Source organism: Garra rufa, chromosome 15 (genome assembly GCF_049309525.1).
Source record: "Garra rufa chromosome 15, GarRuf1.0, whole genome shotgun sequence".
Lineage (NCBI taxonomy): Eukaryota > Metazoa > Chordata > Actinopteri > Cypriniformes > Cyprinidae > Garra > Garra rufa.
This window is the reverse complement of record NC_133375.1, coordinates 38,368,826-38,389,649: the sequence shown is the minus strand read 5'-3', so window position 1 is coordinate 38,389,649 and position 20,824 is coordinate 38,368,826. Positions and strand designations below refer to the sequence as shown.

General features: G+C 31.5%; 1 protein-coding gene across 1 annotated transcript; it reads left to right on the top strand.

Moving 5' to 3' along the window:
* Nucleotides 1–490: 490 nt before the first annotated feature.
* On the top strand, nt 491–20,824 carry vsig8b (V-set and immunoglobulin domain containing 8b). Its single transcript, XM_073819244.1, has 8 exons — nt 491–605; nt 1,522–1,627; nt 7,090–7,259; nt 9,959–10,160; nt 13,015–13,164; nt 13,432–13,554; nt 16,949–17,087; nt 20,243–20,824. The coding sequence occupies exons 2-8, from the start codon at nt 1,552–1,554 to the stop codon at nt 20,487–20,489; spliced, it is 1,107 nt and encodes a 368-aa protein (XP_073675345.1). The 5' UTR covers nt 491–605; nt 1,522–1,551; the 3' UTR covers nt 20,490–20,824.

The following is a 20,824-nucleotide window of genomic DNA, read 5'->3' as shown; positions in this document are numbered from 1 at the left end:
ATCACCAAAGGACAAGAATGTCTGCACCAAAACACCATGTGTGATTGGATGCAAGGCCTTCAGTTTAGCCCTCCAAATCCAGCAAGAAACATATGCAAATACGTGCTCTTTTAAATGTCTATATATGTGGATGACTATATATCTAGTTAAATTGTATTATTTGTATTTACCATTGTTTTCAACCCAGTTGAGAAGCACTGCTTTAATGTGTGTGCATTAATCAATCACATGGTTTGATCCAAAATGGCTGATCTAATCCATTTACTTACTGTGATTCTCATCACACATTCTCATTTCACAAAACAATCCAAGTGGAATCATTTTTCATCACTGAAACAATAGCTCAAACTCCTACACAGAAGCGATGAATCACTAATCAAACATATCAGGTGTAAATGGGTTGGTCAGGAGCAAGTTTCACTAAGTTTGCCATTCCCAAAATCTGATTGGTGGAACCCTGTGAGGGGGCGGAGCCTTAGAGGAAACACCTGTTTACCTGCCTTAGGTGAGAGTGAGAGTTGAATACAGGAACTATTGCAAAGTAAACACTTGATAGCACTGCTGAGTCTGTTGGATTACTCTAAATTTGGTTGTTCCGTTAAAAGGTAATTTTTATTTCATTATGATTATTATTTTAATAGAAATCTCGTATTGCGTTTACATAAGCTTTAAGTTAACAAAAGAAGTGGAGCTTGTTTTAAAGCTGCTTGTGATAGGAAAGGCTGCAGTTTGGACTTTGCTCTTTATAAAAGCTGACAGAAATGAAATCCTTGCCTGCTCTGACCGCCATTAATTAGTTTTTCTGGCTTATTTAATTTCTTATGAGACTGAAATGATTACTGGAGACCGTCAGTAAGCAAGTGCTCAAAGAGAGCTTATTGAATTAAAAGCAGTCTGATTTCATTGTGAAAGGTGTGTGTGTGTGTGTGTGGTACATGTGGTACTATATTCAGTTTTCAGGGGACTCTCTTCCTCTAGGTTTAATGACTCTGTTTTATTGGAAGCTACTTTGGCACATGATTTCTTTCTTAAATGATTTATAGACACAGAGATAAGAATCATGGTTTCGGTGGTTTGAGGTTGTAAAAAGTTCTTTCGTTTTGATAACTCTACCTCACGTGTAAAACATTATAATGTTGTAGTCATATACTATACAGTGATTTACATACATCCATGCAAATAGCAATAGGCAGAAATATCAGTTTGGCAGTGTTTGATCATCTGGTTCAAAATGTCCTTAGTGGACATTTTCTTTTTAAATTATTTCAAGCGAATTTTAAAATTGAAAGTGTTCTACATATATCTATCTGTCAGATACAATCATCTTGGGTTGCTGATTTGATTTTTCTCTACTCCAGAGTGATTAATGATTCGTTTTTACACCATAACTTTCTCATTCTGGTTAAAATGACATTTGAATTTGCCATACGCCAGACCCTTATCAGAATCCGATGATTCACACTTGCAAATGAGGTGTCCAGTCTGCGAGGGACAATGACAGTCTGTGCTTTTTCCCCCCAGGTTTTCTGTGAGAGAAGCTGACATTTGGCTATGAGCAAGTTCTGGTTTAACTTCCCCCTACCTTTGGCTGCATTATACATCACTGCAGTATGTCTAAATCATGCAGGTGTGTAAAATACTACTTTTATTTATTTATTTAACAGTCTCTTTGAGGGATTTCTGTGTTAAAGGTCACTTTTCTCTTCACGTTGTGTGGGCTGTATCGAGTTTCTACGGCAGTCTAAGTGTGACCATGTTATGCATAAATTAACCCTGCATATTAAGAAGTTGTGCTGGCCACCCACTCTGCTTTATGCAAATTCTAGCGCTGAATATTACTGGATCTGAGATTCACTTCAATGCACTGTGCATTTCAGAATTTAAAAAGCAGCAGATGTAGTGTGCATAAAAGAATAAGGTCGGTCATTATCTCTGAGCGTGATTCGCATCATATTTAAATGCACTGAAATTATAGAGCATGATTTTTTGACCATACATCGACGCTTTCACAGGTTTTTAACCCAGCGTGTCGCTCAACACATTCATGCTTGGAATGTCTTTATTCCAGCTGAGACAGACGATCCGTAAATCACACAGACACTCCCTGTGTTTTGTGTGAATGTGCCATACTAACAGGAATGACACAGTCGTCTGACATGTTCTGTTGTTTTGGTGGTGCTAAGAACAAGACTAACTCGACAATCTGTAGCATTTTTCACAAAAATAAATAAATAAATGGCAGACGCCACTAGCAAAGAATGCTCATCGGTACTCAAAGCGGTTTTGGTAATTTTGAGATGCAAAGATTGTGACAGGTGTATCTGAGGAAAGCGTAACTCATCTGTTTATATTGCACAGATCACCCAATTGCTGTTTCAGGCATCATGTCTTTTCATTCAGCCAGTCAGTTTCTGATGACAGTAAACAGTTGGTGTTTGGTAACATTTGTGTGACCTTGACAGCTGTGGCCTTTTGTCAGATTTTAAATACATAACATTCTCATATCTGTTCTGGCAAGGTTCTGTCAAAATTATAAACAAACGTTCTTCCAGTATAGCTAAAAGAACGTTTATTCAAATTATTACTCCACTTTCAGAATAGACGTTTTAAAAATGTTAAAAAGGTTAAAAATGCAGTTTCAATGCCACTTCTTCAGCTCTAAATCATCTCAGAGGAGAAAAAAGGGTCTTATCTAGCTTAAAAATCTGACATTTTCTAAGAAAAATGTGTATATATACACTTTTTAACCACAAATGCTTGTCTTGTCCAGCTCTGTGATGCGCATGTGTACTCCGGTTCAAGATGGTTAGGGTATGTTGAAAAACTCCCATCTAATTTTCTCCTCCAACTACAAAATCGTCAAACATTGTTGTTTTACCTTTTTTTGTTAAGGACGTTTGGCCTTCTTTCCAAGTTCACTTTGTAAACACTGGGTCAGTACTTCTCCAGCAATGTAGGATGATTTTGAAGTTGGAGGAGATAATGAGATGGGAGTTTAACTGTCTTGAACCAGAGTACGCATGCACGTCACAGAGCTAGACAAGATGAGCATTTGAGGTTAAAAAGTATCTAAATTGTTATTATTATTTTTTTTTTAGAAAATAACCAATCGTTTCACTAGATAAGACCCTTATTCCTCAGCTGGGATTGTGTAAAGTTCTTTGAAGCTGCACTGAAACTGCATTTTTAACCTTCAAACCGTTGCGCACCATTGAAGCCCACTATATGGAGAAAAGTCCTGTAATGTTTTCCTCAAAAATTTCTTTGTGACTAAAGAAAGAAAGACATGAGCATCTTGGATGACATGGGGGGTGAGTAAATTATCAGGAAATGTTTATTTTAGAAGTAGAGTAACCCTTTAAAATTATTTGGTCTTTAATAATGTTCTCAAATAATAGCACAAAATGAAATGTTTTTCCTGAAAGGTTTAGTTGGATGTTTTTCAGAAGGTTCAGAGAACATACAGAAGTTGGTTTTCAAAATTATAAAGTGAAATGTTCCCGTGAAAGCCCATTTCCACCACTGAATATTTTTTTTCTTTTAAAAAGGTTAATGCAACTTTTTATCTCACAATTCATACTTTTTCTCAGATGCATGATATAAACTCGCAATTACAAGTAATAGTCGGAAAGGCGAGATATAAACTCCCAAGTTACTTTTTTTCTCAGAAATGTGATATAAACTTGCAATTGCAAGTAATAAAGTCCAATTTTGAGGGAGAAATAAAGACTCTGTTCTCTTAATGTTCTCTTAATAACTTGACTTAATAACGCGTAATCGCATGTTATAAAGTCATAAACTCAAACTTTTTTCCTTCTGAGGAAAAAGTTACAATTGCAAAACATAAAATTTAAATTTTAAGATAAAGACTATTTCTCAATTGTGAGTTTATTTTTTGTAATTCTGCCTTTATAACTCGAAATTGCGAGTTTGCATCATACAATTCTGAGAGAAAAAGTCAGAATTGCGAGATGCAAACTTGGTTGCGAAGGAAGAAAGTCAGAATTGTGAAATGAAAAAGTTGCAATTTTATTTTTTATTCAGAGGCAGAAACGGGCTTCCATATGTTCCCTTCGTTCACATAACCTAGAAAAAAATGTTTTTAAAAAATTTGTAACAAACTGGATGTTTTGAACATTGAGAGAACATTTTGAAAAAAAACTTTTTTAAATAGTTATATTCTTAGAACATATTTTGTTAGTAGGGAATGTTCTTTCAACATTAGCAAAAAAACATTATATATCATTCACAAACCTTTTTTTTCCCCTGATATGTTTTAGTTAGACATTAGTCTAACACTAGCTGCACTTCCATCACCCTTCAAATTGCGCAAATTAAAACGAATTGAAATTGCAAATTAAAAATATGCCCAATGTAAAACTCTAAAATTCAAAAACGCAAAAATGCCCATATATCACATAAAAGTTTTTAAACTCACATGAGGTGGTTTTTCAGGCAATTCGAAAAAGGGAATATATCATAAAACTGCAATGGAAACCGTTTGCATTTACAGGTCACCTGGTGTTTGTAAAAGTCACATTAATCATTCTTTATAAAATATACCCATCGGTAATATTTGTAAAATCATAAAACAGAACGTTACTTTCATTCGTATAACCAAGACAAAAAAACTAAAAAGTTTTAACAAATATTATTTAAAAAATAAACATATTAAATGCTCAAAACATTCAAAAATAATGTTTTCATAACTTAACAGGAACATTAGCATGTTCTTAGAATATATTTTCAATGTTGCTAATTGTTTCAGAATGCTTAGAGAATATTTGAAAGTAACATTGCAATAATGTTCCCTTTCTTTGTATAAACAAGAAAAAACATTTTTAAAACATTCATAAAAAACTTTTAACTTGTATAACTTAATGGAAACATTAATAAAATCTTCCTAGAAAATATTTTTTTGTCAGATGAAGCAGTATTACACCATGAGTAATAAGTTTGCTTTCAGAGTAAACATGCCTCTTTTCTATGCAACTGAGGCTTAATATATGTTTTGTGTTTACTACATTATTCTGCTTGGTGCAGTTAATGCTATGCTATTACATCTGGGAAAAATTATGTAGTGATCGTGACTTAGGTAATTCATCAAATAATGGAGATGCGTTTTACAACCAGCCATATATCCACATTCAGCATGTAGTCAAGTGCTTTTTCATCATTTAAAGAGCCGATGGATAATGTCTAGATCATGGTGGTAGAGTGATGCATTCAGACTGTCGCTATTTGGACTGTAAAGCATCATCTTCAACAATCTAGCACTCAGAACCAACCCGCAGGATTGCAAATTGCACTTAGCAGATTTTCCATCGAAGATAGAACAGAATGTGCAAATAAACGGCACTATTAGCAGCCGTGATTCATTACAGCAAGTTCCCCTCTTGATCTGTTTTGAAAAGTGCAAATCATGGTAAACAGGACTGTTTAGAAATAAATCGTGTCATGCGACTCCTTCCTCAGAGCAATTATTAAAATCAAGCTGGAAAAAATAGTTTCTGTTAGTTATGGCATCACAACTATGAGCACATGATCACCACATCAAAAGGCTAATCAGTATTCAACAGCTTAGAAGTTTCATTGATAAACATCTCTCATGCAAATAGGCTAGCCAATCATAAAAGAGCTAATATACATATCCAGTTGCATAAAAAGTGTGTCTGTTTTTGGTGCACTGTAAAAAAAAAAAAAAAAAAAAAAATTTAAGTCAACTTAAAATAATTTGTTACCCTGCTGACTTAAAATTTTAAGTTCAGTCAACTCAAATAAGTTTAGTTAACTTTAAATGTTAAGTTGTACTAAGTGACAGCTTAGATATTTGAATTGACTTCACAAAAAAATTGGTTTGTTACCCAGCTGCCTTAAAATTTGAGTTGAACCATTTTATATTCATATAAACAATCTTTAGGTACCTATCAGCAACCGCGGACAGTTTGTGTCAAATAAATACATTTTCTGTTCATATAAAGTAAGTTCAGATACTCGTCCGTGATCACAGTGCCTTTTTTTTTTTTTTCAAATTAATGCATTTCATATTTTTGCACCGTAATATCAAAAATATGAAATGCATTTCAGCGGTATCATGCTTTTCATGTCAAATCCATTTTTTTTTTCATAAACAGTACCTTCAGATACCTGTCAGCAACTGCAGGGGGTCTGTGTCAAATAAATACATTTTATATCCGTATACTCTAGCTTCAAACACCTGTCAGTGATCACGTGCTTCATGTCAAATTAATTTTATATTCATATACGCAATCTTTACCTATCAGCAACCGCGGGCAGTTTGTTTCAAATAAATACATTTTCTGTTCATATACAGTAAGTTCAGATACCCATCTGCAATCGCAGGGGTTTGGTGTCAAATAAATACATCTCTGCTTTTGCACATTAACAAACTACACTGTAAAAAAAAATTGTTGAGTCAATATAATATAATTTGTTTCCCTGCTGCCTTAAAATTTTAAGTTAAGTCAACTCAAATGAGTTTAGTCAACTTTATATGTTAAGTTGTACTAAGTGTAGATATTTGAGTTGACTTAACAAAAAAATTTGGTTTGTAAAAGCTGGGTAAGTTACCCAACTGCCTTAAAATTTGAGTTGAATCAACTCAAATGTCTAAGTTGTCATTTAGTACAACTTAACATTTAAAGTTGACTAAACTTTTTTGAGTTGACAGAACTTAAAATTTTAAGGCAGCCAGGTAACAAATTATTTTAAGTTGACTCAAATTGTTTTTTATGCTGTGCATGAAACATTGACTTTCAAACAAAGCATAGAATATGGGCTCTTTAAAACAAAAATGCTCACAATCAGTTCTGAGGAAATAATGTTTTTGAATGTGAATAATAAAATGCAACACACCATATAATCATAAGTAGTAAAGATAAGCACAATAAAACTGCTTACTGGCTTGAAGCAAACTAGTTGAGAACCACTGCTTTATATTATTGCATAGAGAGAAAAATTCTATTCGATGTGATACATACATATTCTGAGTTGGATGAGACAGGTGTTTGTAAAATTAATGATCATTAATCCATTATTCTGTATCTGTCTCTCTCTGTGAACCTTTAGCTCTTACTTTGGCCGTACAGGTGACATCCTCAGGACCACAGACAATGAAGAAAGCCCAGGGGGAAAGTGTAACTCTGGGCTGCACATACACCTTAGATGCCCCAGATATCGGAGACCTAGACATTGAGTGGACACGCGTCAGTCAAGACATGACCCAGAAAGATGAGCTGGTGAGAGAGTGCTGAGAATACAGAATAGACATAAAGCACATCTTGTATTGATACTCTGGCTTGTTACTAGCATCTTTAGGAAATAGGAAAATAGATCTGTCTTCTTTCAAAAGCACCAGAATAAGCTTAAAATACACTTCTTAAGATGTTCAGAAGGCAAAAGGGTCATTGGAAATATGGAGCGACATGTTTTTAAATAACATTTTAAAAGTTTTTTAAAAAGTTTTTATGTGCTCATATCAGGGTTATTTTCAACTAAAACCAAAATGAACTAAAACTAACTTTCATTAACTAAAAAACAAACACAATAAGTAATGATAAGAATAAAATAATGGCTAATTAAAATAAAACAAAATAATTTCACTAGTTGAAATGACATATAATGCAATTGTTTTATATATAATACAAAGGACAAAAATCGCAGCACACAATAAAGTATAAAAATAAAAATGAATTTAAAATACGAATATAAACTATAACAGTGCATCAGTGATACTTCTGGTATTTCAGTTAACTAAAACTAGAACAGTATTTGAAATAAAATTAACGTTAAATTAATTAAAATAAAATATAATGAAACGTATTATTATTTTATTGTATTTCTGATAGTTGCCAGTGTAACATTTCTCATTTTCATTTAGTTTAAGGTAGTAATTTCATAAATAAATAAATAAATAAATAAATAAAACTAAAACTGAAATAAAAATGATTAAAACTATATAGACATTTAAAAAAATAAATAAATAATTAAACAAAATTACAAAAATTAACTCAAATTAATTTTTAAATACAAAAAATAATTTATTTTAGAAAATAGATGGGTATTATGGACAAAAATAAAATGACAAAACACAACAAAATTACTACAATTTTAACTAGAATTACATTTTAAATATAAAAAATTAATTCTAATTTATTTTAGAAAATAGATTAAAGACAAAAAATAAAATGATAAAACACAACAAAATTTCTAAAATTTTAACTAGAATTACATTTTAAATATAAAAAATTAATTCTAATTTATTTTAGACAATAGATTAGACAAAAAAATGAAATGATAAAACATAACAAAATTACTAAAATTTTAAATAGAATTACAATTTAAAATATAAAAAATACATAATTTATTTTAGAAAATAGATAGCCATAAAGACATAAAAAAACATAACAAAATTACTAAATTTTTAACTAGAATTAAAATATAAAAAAATAATTGTAATTTATTTTAGAAAATAGATAGGTATTATGGACATATAAAAATTAAAGTGACAAAACACAACAAAACAAAACAAAATATACAAAACACAACAAAATTTTAAATATAAAAAATAAACTCCAATTTATTTTAAAAAACAGATGCGTTTTAAAATAATAAAATGACAAAAAAAATTTTTACTAGAATTACAATTAAAATATAAAAAATAAAATCTAATTTATTCTAGAAAATAGATAGCCATATAGACATTTAAAAAAAAAAAAACAAGACAAAACACACAAAAAAAACTTATTTCTAATTTATTTTACTTTGAAAATAGGGTTCAAAGTTAAAATAACAAAAACATAACATTAAACATATTAATAAAAAACTATATCATACTAAAATAACACTGACTGGTACTAAATAGTAATGTCACTAAAAAAAACTAAAACTTAAACCTAAATAAAAATTATTAAAACTATACAGACATTTTTTTAATGACAAAACACAACAAAATTAGCTGGATTTCAAATTAAAAATATTTTTTTTTTAAATCCAATTTATTTTAGAAAATAGATTAGTTTTATGGACATATAAAAATGTAAATGACACAACAAAACAAAACAAAAATAGAAAACAACATTTTAAATATAAAAAAATGATTCTAATTTATTTTAGAAAATAGATAGGCTTTAAAAAAGGCAAAACAAAAAAAATCATTAGAAAATAGGGTGAATTCCCATTTCATGCTGAGTTCAAAATTAAAATAAAATTAAATGTATTAATAAAAAAAACTATAACAGTATCTTAATCATACTAAAATAACACTGACTGGTACTACATAGTAATAACACTAAAATAACACTCAGTAGCTTCATATACTAAAAAACTGAAATAAAAATTATCAAAACTGTACAGATATTTAAAAAAATGACAAAACACTAAATGACAAAAATTACAAATATTATATTATTAGAACTAGAATTAAAATATTTTAAAAAAAATCCCATTTTATGCTAACTTCAAAGTAAAAAAAAAATCTAAATATAAAAATACTATAAGAGTATCTTAATCATACTAAATACTGACTGGTACTAAATACACTAAAATAACACTCATATTAATTGAGAGACTGGAATATTTGCCACACTGCATGACCATTTAAAATGAACTATAAAGGAAGACAGGTGCAAAGAGAGCATGCTGTGCAGATTTTCTTTACGTAACATCTGGTGTTTTTGATAAGACAAGAATGTTTGTGGGAATGTGTAGGAATGTTTTCTCAGTTCCGTGGAGATCACAGTCTCCACCTCATCAATCGTATCATCTTGATGGATTTTGTAATTTCCTCCCATTTCTACCTTGTCCGAACCGCTTAACCTCAGGCTTTCCAGGGATGCGTGTGGAGATTCTGAGAAATTTGTGCGTCTTAATGACGGCAGGTGGTTTCGACCTGTTTTATTAGATAAGACTCACTGAGCTGGGTTTCTCTGTCTGACAGATCTTATCCTACACTGGAGGGCAACAGTACCAGCTAGGAAGCCCAGAGCTGATGAGTCGCTTTAAGTTTGTTACAGACCCGAGCCGCGGCGACGCCACGGTCAACCTTTCCAGCGTCAAGGTCTCGGACACGGCCACGTACATGTGCAAAGTGAAGAAGACACCCGGCATCGATTCGAGGAAAGTCACTCTAGTAGTGCTGGGTGAGGACGAGCACATTCTCTGTCTCTGCTGACCGGTTCTCTCTTATCAAGCTGCCGGGTTTCAGTTTTACCGGTTCTCTCCACCCTGGCCTGCCCCTATTATCCAGTCGCTCATGATGACATGACTGGAATGGTAGGTGGGGTGGATGCTCTTTGTTCACGTCTGCCTTCTGTTTTCCTCTGGTAACCTCGACCCAACCCCGCCACCTCTCCTCTTCTGTCTAGAGACTCAGTGATTTCCACCCTCCGGGAAAACTCCCACTCAGTGCTGTAAGCCTTTAAGAGTCCAGTGTAATTAGAGTTTTGTTTTTGTTTTTTGTTAATTCCCAGCCAGTTTCTTTTTTTTTTTTTTTTTCATATTTCATATTTATTTCATTTTCAATTACAGTTTTTGTACTTTTCGGGTATTTTAGAGATGTTTAATTATTATTTTTAAATAATAGTTTTAGAGCCATGAAGATGCATTTTTATTTAAGATTCTCTTATCCGCCTTATTTTTCAACGCGGAAGTAAGCCTATGGGTGAGGCTTCTGGTTCATTAGCCACTATAGGGAAATAACCAGAAGAATAACAACATGCAGTAAATGGTTAAACTGTTTGCACTATAAACCAGTGTGTTCATAACTAAGATTTACATTAACTTGTTATGAACACACTTAGTTACGAACTTAACTAAGATAATACATTAATATGGTAAGACACACCGATTTGCGATTTCAAGCAGCAAAATTAGCTGAAAAGCTAAAAATGGCTGGACGCCAATGAGACCAGAAGCCAAACCTTTCAAATTTACAAATGGCCACGCCCGCTCTCACGGAAAAAATAAGGCTTGACTGGATTTTTTTTATTCCAGTTAATAATATTAATAATAATAACCCTACAGGACCAGTGATATTTTAGCATCATTGTAATATTATTATAAATGTTATTAATATTTAGAATTAGTTTTTATTTTTATATATTTTATCCTTTTTATTGTGTATCTGTCATGCATTTAAAAAAAAGTTTTAGGTTACTTTAGTACATGGAGTTAAACAAACTGATTATGAAATATTGCCTTAGCAATTTTTTTCTTTCTTATTTGTAATTTTTTTTTTATTAAATTATTTATTTATTTTTATTCTTTTAAGTGTTTTCTTTAATGTTTTTAAGTAAATATAATAAATCTACCTAAGCAACTATATATATATATATTTATTAGTGTATTTCTTATACATTTTTTTATTATAAAAATAATCATTTGTATAGATTGTTTTCACTTTCAGTTTTACTTCAGTACATAGAACTGAACTAAGTTTAAAATGCAATATTGTCTCAGCAACTAACAGACAAAATGTTTATTATTATTTATTTATTTATTACATTTTATTTTATTCTATTCAATAAATAAGTGTTTTTAAATGTTTAGGTAAATATAATAAATCTGCCTCAGCCTGGATAATATATTAAATATTCACAATATATTCATTTTTTATTATTATGTGTGTGTGCGTCTACGTGTGCGCGTGTGTGTGTGTGTGTGTGTGTGTGTGTGTGTGTGTGTGTGTGTGTGTGTGTGTGTGTGTGTGTGTGTGTGTGCGTATTTGTTATAATTTTTTAAAATATGTCTATATAATTTGTATTGATTTTTTTCTTTCAGTTTTAGTTTTACTTTAGTACATAGTTAAACTAACTGAAAATGAAATATTGCCTCAGCAACTAACAGAAAAAATATGTAATTTTTTAAATTGTATTAATTAATTTATTAATTACTTTTTTTAACTAAATAACTAAAGAAGTGTTATTTAAATGTTTTTAAGTAAAGATAATAAATATGCCTATAATCCTGGATAATATATTGAATATTCACAAGATATTATTTTTTCCCTTTCTTTTTATTATGTGTATTTGTTATATATATATATATTTTTTAAATAGGCCTATACAATTTATTTTGATTTTATTTTTCAGTTTTAGTTTTAATTTAGTAGATAGAGTTAACCTAACCTAAAAAAATTGCCTCAGCAACTAACAGAATTTTTCTCTCATTTTTATATTTTTAATTGTGTTTATTTATTTACTTATTATTATTTAATTAACTAAAGAAGTGTTTTTAAAATGGTTTTTAAGTAAAGATAATAAATATGCCTAAGCCTGGATAATATATAGAATATTCACAAGACATTTTTTTTTTATTATTATGTGTATTTGTTATAATTCTTTTTTGAAAATAGACCTATATACTTTTTAAAGATTTTTTCAGTTTTAGTTTTACTTTAGTACATACAGTTAAACTAACTGAAAATGAAATATTGCCTCAGCAACTAACAGAAAAACTAAATCTTATTTTAATTTATTCTATTAAAGAAGTGGTTTTTAATGATAATTTAATTAAACCCAATAAATCTGCCTAAATCTGGACAATATACTGAAATATTCACCATATATTTATAATGATTTTGCTGTCAGTCTAAATCCAGCGTTGTGAATATTGCAGTGCTTTTAATGCATTTTCTTTTGGCTATTCAGTTTTCTAAGCAGCGTGACACAGATTTCACATTTCTTTTCTTGTCTTGCACCCTACTGTACTTCCTTAAATGTTACGAATTTCTATGTGGAACTGGATATGAGGAAAAAAATGTCGTAGGGCTTGATTTTATCTATGCAGAATAAATTAGATTGTTAAAAGACATGCATGTGAGGTTAAAGCATGTATGTCAAAAGCCATAAATGAAGACCCAAACATTAATATATTGTCAGTCCCTAGTCCAATTATTATCGATGTTGCAGATTTCAAACAAATCAGTTTGCTCCATGCCTCTGCATTGTGATTTTGCCCATGACGTCCGATTGTTTTTCTTTTGGTTTCTTTCAGTAAGACCTTCAACCCCGAAATGCTGGGTGGAAGGTAGCGAGGAGAAGGGCGGAACCGTTTCGCTCCGCTGCAAATCTTCCCAGGGTTCATCTCCTCTAAAATATGCATGGGCGAAAGAAAGCGGAAACCTGCCACCGACCGCGACACAGAGTGAGTTCCCACCGATGCGCGCAGGTCTAGCGCAACACCACTCAGCAAATACTTCAAGCGAAAGTTTAATATTTGGTACCGCTTGAATAACCTGTAGCTTCAGGCATGTGCGTTGTCAAGCCAAATACAGCTGCTGCAGACAAAAACAAAAACATTTCTTGAGCCTTGTAGCAACCAAACAAGTTTTTCTGTGTGCAATCTGCTGTAAATGAGGCTGCAGGGCCTTTCGCAATGGCTGCACATTCTGAATGGCTCTTTTGTTTGAAGATCCACAGACCGGAGAGCTGCTAATCAGAAACCACAGCGAGAGCTACACAGGGAGGTACCTTTGTGAGGTCAGCAATGAAGTAGGCACTGAACGATGCACATACGCCCTTCAAGCATATAACCGTAAGTATGGGTGGGTCCGGAATGTACTTGCACACCTACGCTTCACTCAACGTCTGAAAGTCAGTGCATCACAACATGTCAAAACGAGTGTTATTTATCTGACAGAAAGCAGCACAGACATTTCACAAAAGATGAAGAGTAAACCAATAGAATTAAACATGTGGAGGAGTTAACCAACTCCAGGGTAGGGCTAATGTAGCCTAATGTTGGTGTAATCACACCATGAACTAATTTTTTTAGTCTTTAAAGTCCAGATATGGGTGTCACGTCATAAAATATTTTCAATATGGCTCGATTATTTGTATTTAATGCGATCACAATTTTAAGGTTACTAATTTATAATGCTTTCATTTCCATGGATATTCAAACAGTGAATTAATTACATACACAAAGCAAGCAAAGAACATTTACATGATCAACGAACGTTACTGACGTCTATGGAAGCCCATTTCCGCCACTGAATAAAAAATCTAATGAAATTTTTTCCTTGCAGTTTACATCAATTTTGACTTTTTTTACTCAGAATTGCATGATATAAACTCACTATTACGAGTTATAAAGTCAGAATTGTGAGATAAACAGGCAATTCTGTCTTTTCTCAGAATTGTATGATATAAACTTGCAATTGCGAGTTATAAAGTCAGAATTGTGAGAAATAGTCAGAATTGCAAGAAATAAACTCACCATTCACAAAACAGTTCTGAGAAAAAAGACAGTTCTCACAGTTCTGACTTTATAACTTGCAATTGCGAGTTAACATCAGAATTCTAAAAAAAAGACAATATGCCTGTTTATCTCGCAAATCTGACTTTATTACTCACAATTGCAAATATCTCAAAATGCAGAGAAAAAAAGTCAGAATTACAAGATACAAACATGCAGTTTTGAGAAAAATGTCAGAATTGTAAGTTTATGTACTTCAGAACATGCAATAGCAAGATATTAAGTCAGAATTGAGAGATATAAACTCACGATCCTAAGAAAATATTAGTCTTTTTTTCCTCAGAACTGGACTGTATAACTTTTATATAACTAGTTTATATAACTCAGTTTATAGCGAGTTTATATCGCTCAATTCTGAGAAAAAAGTCCGAATTGTGAGCTATAAAATCGCAACTGCAAGCAAAGTCAGCATTGCAAGATAAAAACACGCAATTGCAAGATAAGTCAGCAGCACAGTTCTGAGAAAAAATCAGAATGATGAGTTTTTATTTTGTAATTCTGACTTTATTTCTCACAATTCTGACTTTATTTCTCACAATTCTGACTTTATAACTCGCAATTGCAAGTTTATAATCACAATTCTGAGAAAAGACCAAATGGCTTGTTTATCTTGTAATTCTGACTTTATTAATTCTGAGAAACAAAGTCAAAATTGTGAGATGTAAACAATTGCGAGACAAAAAGTTTATTTCTCACAATTCTGACTTCAGAACATACAACTGCAAGTTGAATTGGAATTGAGAGAAATAAACTCCCAATTAAAGAAAAAAGTCTGAATTGTGAGTTTATATTTCAAAATTGTGACATTTTACTCAAAGTTGCGAGTTTATATCTCATAATTCTGACTTTAGAACATATCATTTCAAGTTATTAAATCAGAATTGAAAGAGATAAATTCGCAATTTTGAGAAACTGTCTGTTTTTTCCCTCAAAACTGGAGTTTATAACAAGTTTATATCTCTCAATCTTGAGAAAAAAAAGTCAGAATTGCAAGAAATAAAATTTGCAATTGCAAATACAAACGAGATACAAACATGCAGTTCTGAGAAAAAAAAAGTTCTGACTTCAGAACATACAATAGCAATGTTTTTTAAAGAAGTCTCTTTATTTGATAAAAAATACAGAAAAAAACTGTAATATTGCAGAATGTTTTACAATATAAAATAATGGTTTTTATTTTAATATACTTTAAAATATAATTTATTCCTGTGAGGCAAAGCTGAATTTTCATCAGCTGCTTCAGAAATAATTCTAATAGGCTGATTTATTATTAGAATGATCAATGTTGGAAACAGTTGTGCTGCCAAATATATATATATATATATATATATTTTTTTTTGGAACCTGTGATTCTTTTTTTCAGGATTCTTTGATAAATAACAAGTTAAATAACTTTTAAATAACTTTTTAAAAACTTTATTATTTAACACATCCTTGGTGAATAAAAGTATTAATTTCTTTCTTTTTTTTAAAGAATACAAATTTACTGACCCCAAACTTTTAAACAGTAGTGTATATTGTTAGAAAACCTTTCTAATTTAAATAAATGCTGTTCTATTTAACCTTTTATTGATCAAAGAATCCGAAACAAGTATGACAGGTTCCAAAAAAATATTAAGCAACACAACTGTTTTCAGCATTGATATTAAAATATTAGAATGATTTCTGAAGGATCATGTGACACTGAAGACTGGAGTAATGATGCTGAAAATTTAGCTTTGTATCACAAGAATAAATTACATTTTAAAATATATGCACACAGAAAACAGTTTTAAATTGAAATAATATTTCACAATATTACATTTTTTTCTGTATATTTGATCAAATAATGCAGACTTGATGACCATAAGAAACACTTTAAAAACCGTTAAAAAATCGTACAGTTCCCAAACTTTTTTTGAGAAAATCTGTCTTTTTTTCCCCTCAGAACTGGACTTTATAACTCAGTTTCTAGCAAGTTTATATCTATCAATTCTGAGGGAAAAAAAGAATTGCGAGAAACTAACATGCAGTTCTGAGAAAAAAATCTGATTAGTGAGTTTATATTTCGCAATTAATACTTTATTTCTCAAAATGTATCATACAATTCTCAGAAAATAGTCTGAATTACAACTCTGTATCATGCAATTGTGAGAAAAAAAAGTCAAAATAGTAAGTTGTAAACTCACAATTGCGAGAAAAAGTCAGAATTGTGAGATAAACAGTTACCTTTACCTTTTAAAAATTTTTAAGACATGCAGATACTACTTGGCCATTAAGACATGTTTATGTATTATATTAGATGGTTTAAGTGTCCAAATACTTAAGCATAAGTCATTTGTAAGGAAGAGTCCCTGAGAAAAATCAGTTATCTTAAATCTAGAAACCCAGTCATTCTCCTGTGTATTCAGCACATTTCTATTCAGCGTTCATACCTCTACCCAGAGTAACTCCAGTGTTTATAAAGACCATTATGCAGTATGTGTCCTTGAATGAAACATGCAGACTCACTCAATAGAGGATTTTGTGCCAAAATATTATTTTATAAACCCATTTATTCTCCAGATGATTTTGCAAGACTGATGATTTTGTGAAACCTCAGCTGTACTTTCAGATTAATTGTTTCTTAGGTTAAACTTGAGCCATTTCTCTGCTTAATCTGCTGTCTTTTATCTGAATCTTCAATCTCTAGCAACCAATAAAGTGGGAATGATCGTGGGAGCTGTGATTGGTGCATTGCTGTTGCTGCTGCTCCTCCTCCTGCTGATCTGGCTCCTGATTTGCTGTTGCAACAAGAGGCGCTATGAAAAAGAGGTTGCCAATGAGATCAGGTCAGATATTGCTGTTTTTTAGAATATTAACCCTTTGGTTTCACAGACAAGACTTAAGCCTAGTCCTAGACTAAAATGTAAGTCTGAGCTATTTCAATTGAAAGAAAATTGCAATGAGTGATGTTAAAATATATCAGTGTCTTTGTTTTGTCTCAAGATGCACATCTGTAATTTTTTTTTTCCCAAGCACATTTATAAAAAATTACTTAATGTCCTAATTGAAGTATGGTCTAATCCTGGCTTAGTATAAGCACTGTCTGTGGAACCAGGCCTAAAGTTCTCATTTTCATTTGAAGAATTAAGAATGTGTTACTTCGTTTTTGTAATTTGTTCCTACGTTTTAGTAAATCATAGCCTTATTGTACTAATTTGTTCCCTTGATTTGTTTTAATTTGTACTACATGGCCACGGTTTATTAAACGAGGAATCGAGTTAATAAGAAGTGGGAACAAATTGTTCATTTGTGGCCACGTTTCAACTAAGATGAAGGAATAAATTGATATAACAAGGAAGCTAATTATTACATTTTAGGAAGGAATTCTTAATTAGCATTGTTTTCCGCTTGTCGTGCAAACTTAGGTACTTGATTCTATGCATCGGTTGTTGTATTTTAAAAAATGGAAGCAGATAAACGCGAGTTCGCATGGGCGGACGATTGAAGAATGATTGGAGAAGTCTGCCTTATGTCAGACCATATATGACCTTATGTCATTTTCAACAGAAGGTCCAGTTATATATACTTTTTAATTATGAGCTGAAGTGAGAACATGCATTATTAATACCTTTGCTGTCTCTATTCTAGAATATTAAGGTAAGACATCACAGGTGAATAGGGTCAAATTTTAACATGATCATAACTTCACCAATTGATAAATTATAGTAGATTAAGACATCTCTTTTGAATCACCGGTTTCTGAAATCTTATTTTTAAATATGCAAACGATGCACTGTTTAAATAAAAATGCACACTTTTGCATTACAGAAATCTGAGCAGTGGATAAGGTTTAAAATTATTAGAGTCAGGTTTTTACAGAGTGAATTATATTTTTAGAAAATCCTCAACAGCCATATAAAAATAATAAAAAATGTCAATATTTTGAGAAATAAAATAAATAAAAAAAACAGGTAAATGTAATACAAACAAACCGCTCTGTGAAAGCCTTCAGAATATAAACAAGAATAAAACTGTAAAGTTTTGTGTAAGTACTACTAAAGTGTTGATTTCTGCATCACCCCATGAGAAAAAAACTAATTTGGAAGCACTTTTATACGATATGTATAGTAACTGAAATATAATTTCACAAAAGATGGGTGTTTAAACTGATCTTCTTTAAATTAATATTCTGTGAAAATTCTGTATGAGTTACACAGGCTAAAATACATATTTTGGCTTAACAAGGGTGAAAGTCACCAAAGGGTGACAACTTTGGGGCACTATAAAAATATACTATACAGTTGATGTCAAAAGTGTACATCCCCCTTTCAGAATCTGCTAAATGTTAATTACTTTACCAATACAAAGGGGATCGTACAAAATGCATGTTATTGTTTATTTAGTACTGACCTGAGTAAGATATTTTACATAAAAGATGTTTACATATAGTCCACAAGAGAAAATAATAGTGAATTTATAAAAAATTTATAAAAATCTCCTTGATTCTTAATATTGTAATAACACAAATTCTTTGGTTTTCCAGCATTTTTGTGTATTTGTACCCTTTCCAACAGCGAGTGTACAATTTTGAGATCCAAATTTTCTGAGGACAACTGAGGAACTCATATGCCACCATAACAGAAGGTTCAAATGCTTACTGATGCTCCAGAAGGAAAAAACATGCATTAAGAGCCGGGGGGTGAAAACTTTTGAATGAAGTATCTTCTGTCACCTCTGAAGGGCAGTACTAAATAAAATAAAATAAATGATATTTAGGCAAAATAAGAAAAATGTACATTCTGTTCAAAAGTTTTCACCCCCGACTCTTAATGCATGGTTTTTCCTTCTGAAGCATCAGCGAGCATTTAAACCTTCTGTAATAGTCGCATAAAGTCAAAATCATACAGTCATTGTTGAAAAGGGTTCTAATAAATAAAATTGCTGGGAAACCAAAGAATTTGTGGTACCTAAAGGATTTTTCTGAAGAACAGCAGGCAGTTTAACTGTTCAGGACAAACAAGGGACTCATGAACTATTATTAAACAAACAAACAAAAAAACACAGCTGTGGACCATTCAGGTAACAACACAGTATTAAGAATCAAGGGGATGTAAACTTTTGAATGGGGTCATTTTTATAAATTCAACTATTACTTTCTTTTGTGGACTATATGTAAAAATCTTTTATGTGAAATATCTTTTTCAGGTCAGTACTAAATAATCAATAACATAAATTTTGTATGATCCCTTTTATTTTTTCAGATTATGAAAGGGGCACTTTTGACCTCAATTGTATACTATAAAATTTTATAATATTCTGTAAAATTAGGGCCCTAAAGTTGTTGCCTTTTTTAAGCCAAAATATGTAATTTAGCCTGTGTAACTCAAAACCAAGGACTTTTTGCAGGTGGGTGATACATTTTTTTTTACAGAATATTAATATACAACATAAAAAAAAACTTTTTTTAAAACCTTAAAAACATACAACTTTAATTTAAAAAAAATAATAATAATTTGAAATTGCTCAACTTATTTTGAGTTAAAGTAAAAACCTAAGTTATCATTACTTACTGATCACTTTTTTCTTTACAGTAATTATGGAACATAATTATCAAATGTAAAATATTTATTATGTTTTTTTTGTTTGTTTTGTTTTTTTGGAAATTGCATTCAAAGTCTATTTGGCTCAAAAATCTGAGCCAAACCTTTTAATGGGCTCAACTCTGGCAAACTGTCTTACGACATGCTCAAACGTTTCCCCTGAGCAACGGAAATACGCATTTAGCTCACAGTTGAAGAGTGGCTCGCAACAAATCTCATGGGTAAATATTTTTCTGACTAGTCAGCAATACTAGTTATTCAACAACTGCAACCACACCCAATAATGACTATCTCACCTGGATTAGTCCCAAATACATGTATGTGTCATCTTTCTACTTAAGCTCTAAGTATATTTTTGGATAACATCAAGTGACATGTTTCTTTCCTCTACCGTATTTTAGAGAGGACGCTGCAGCTCCCGAAAGTCGCCCAGGAAGCCGTAACTCCAGCTTCCGTTCTGTACTGAATTACCGCGTCCATCCAGGAATCCGTTACAACTCTGTTAGTAAAGCCGACGTCACACGGGCTGCATCCGGTCGCAGCAGTACTCACACCGAAAGCAGCAGGGTCCAACGGGAAGTCAGCATGCTTGCATCTGATAACAGGCCTCCGCTCAGATACGACACCAAATACGGATACCCCGTATAACCACAGACGACCTGCCAGGGGACACAGCACTGAAAAGATTAAACTCAGTCAAAAGATGCAATACTGTGCAAGACCATGGAAAGATTGCAGGACATTAAAACTGCACAGAAGAATATTCACATTTGTGAATTCTCCTAATGTTCAGGATAAATATATGCTAATGTATGTGTATAGTTTTGTTGTATTTTTGTATAATTGTTTTATAAGCATTTAGGTGAAATGTGGTCAGAATGATGCATGTTATCAGATTATGATGGTAATTTGAATGTATTAAACTAACAAGCCTTTGAAATTCTTTAGAATAATAAACTCTATAATAAAATAATAAAAACTGA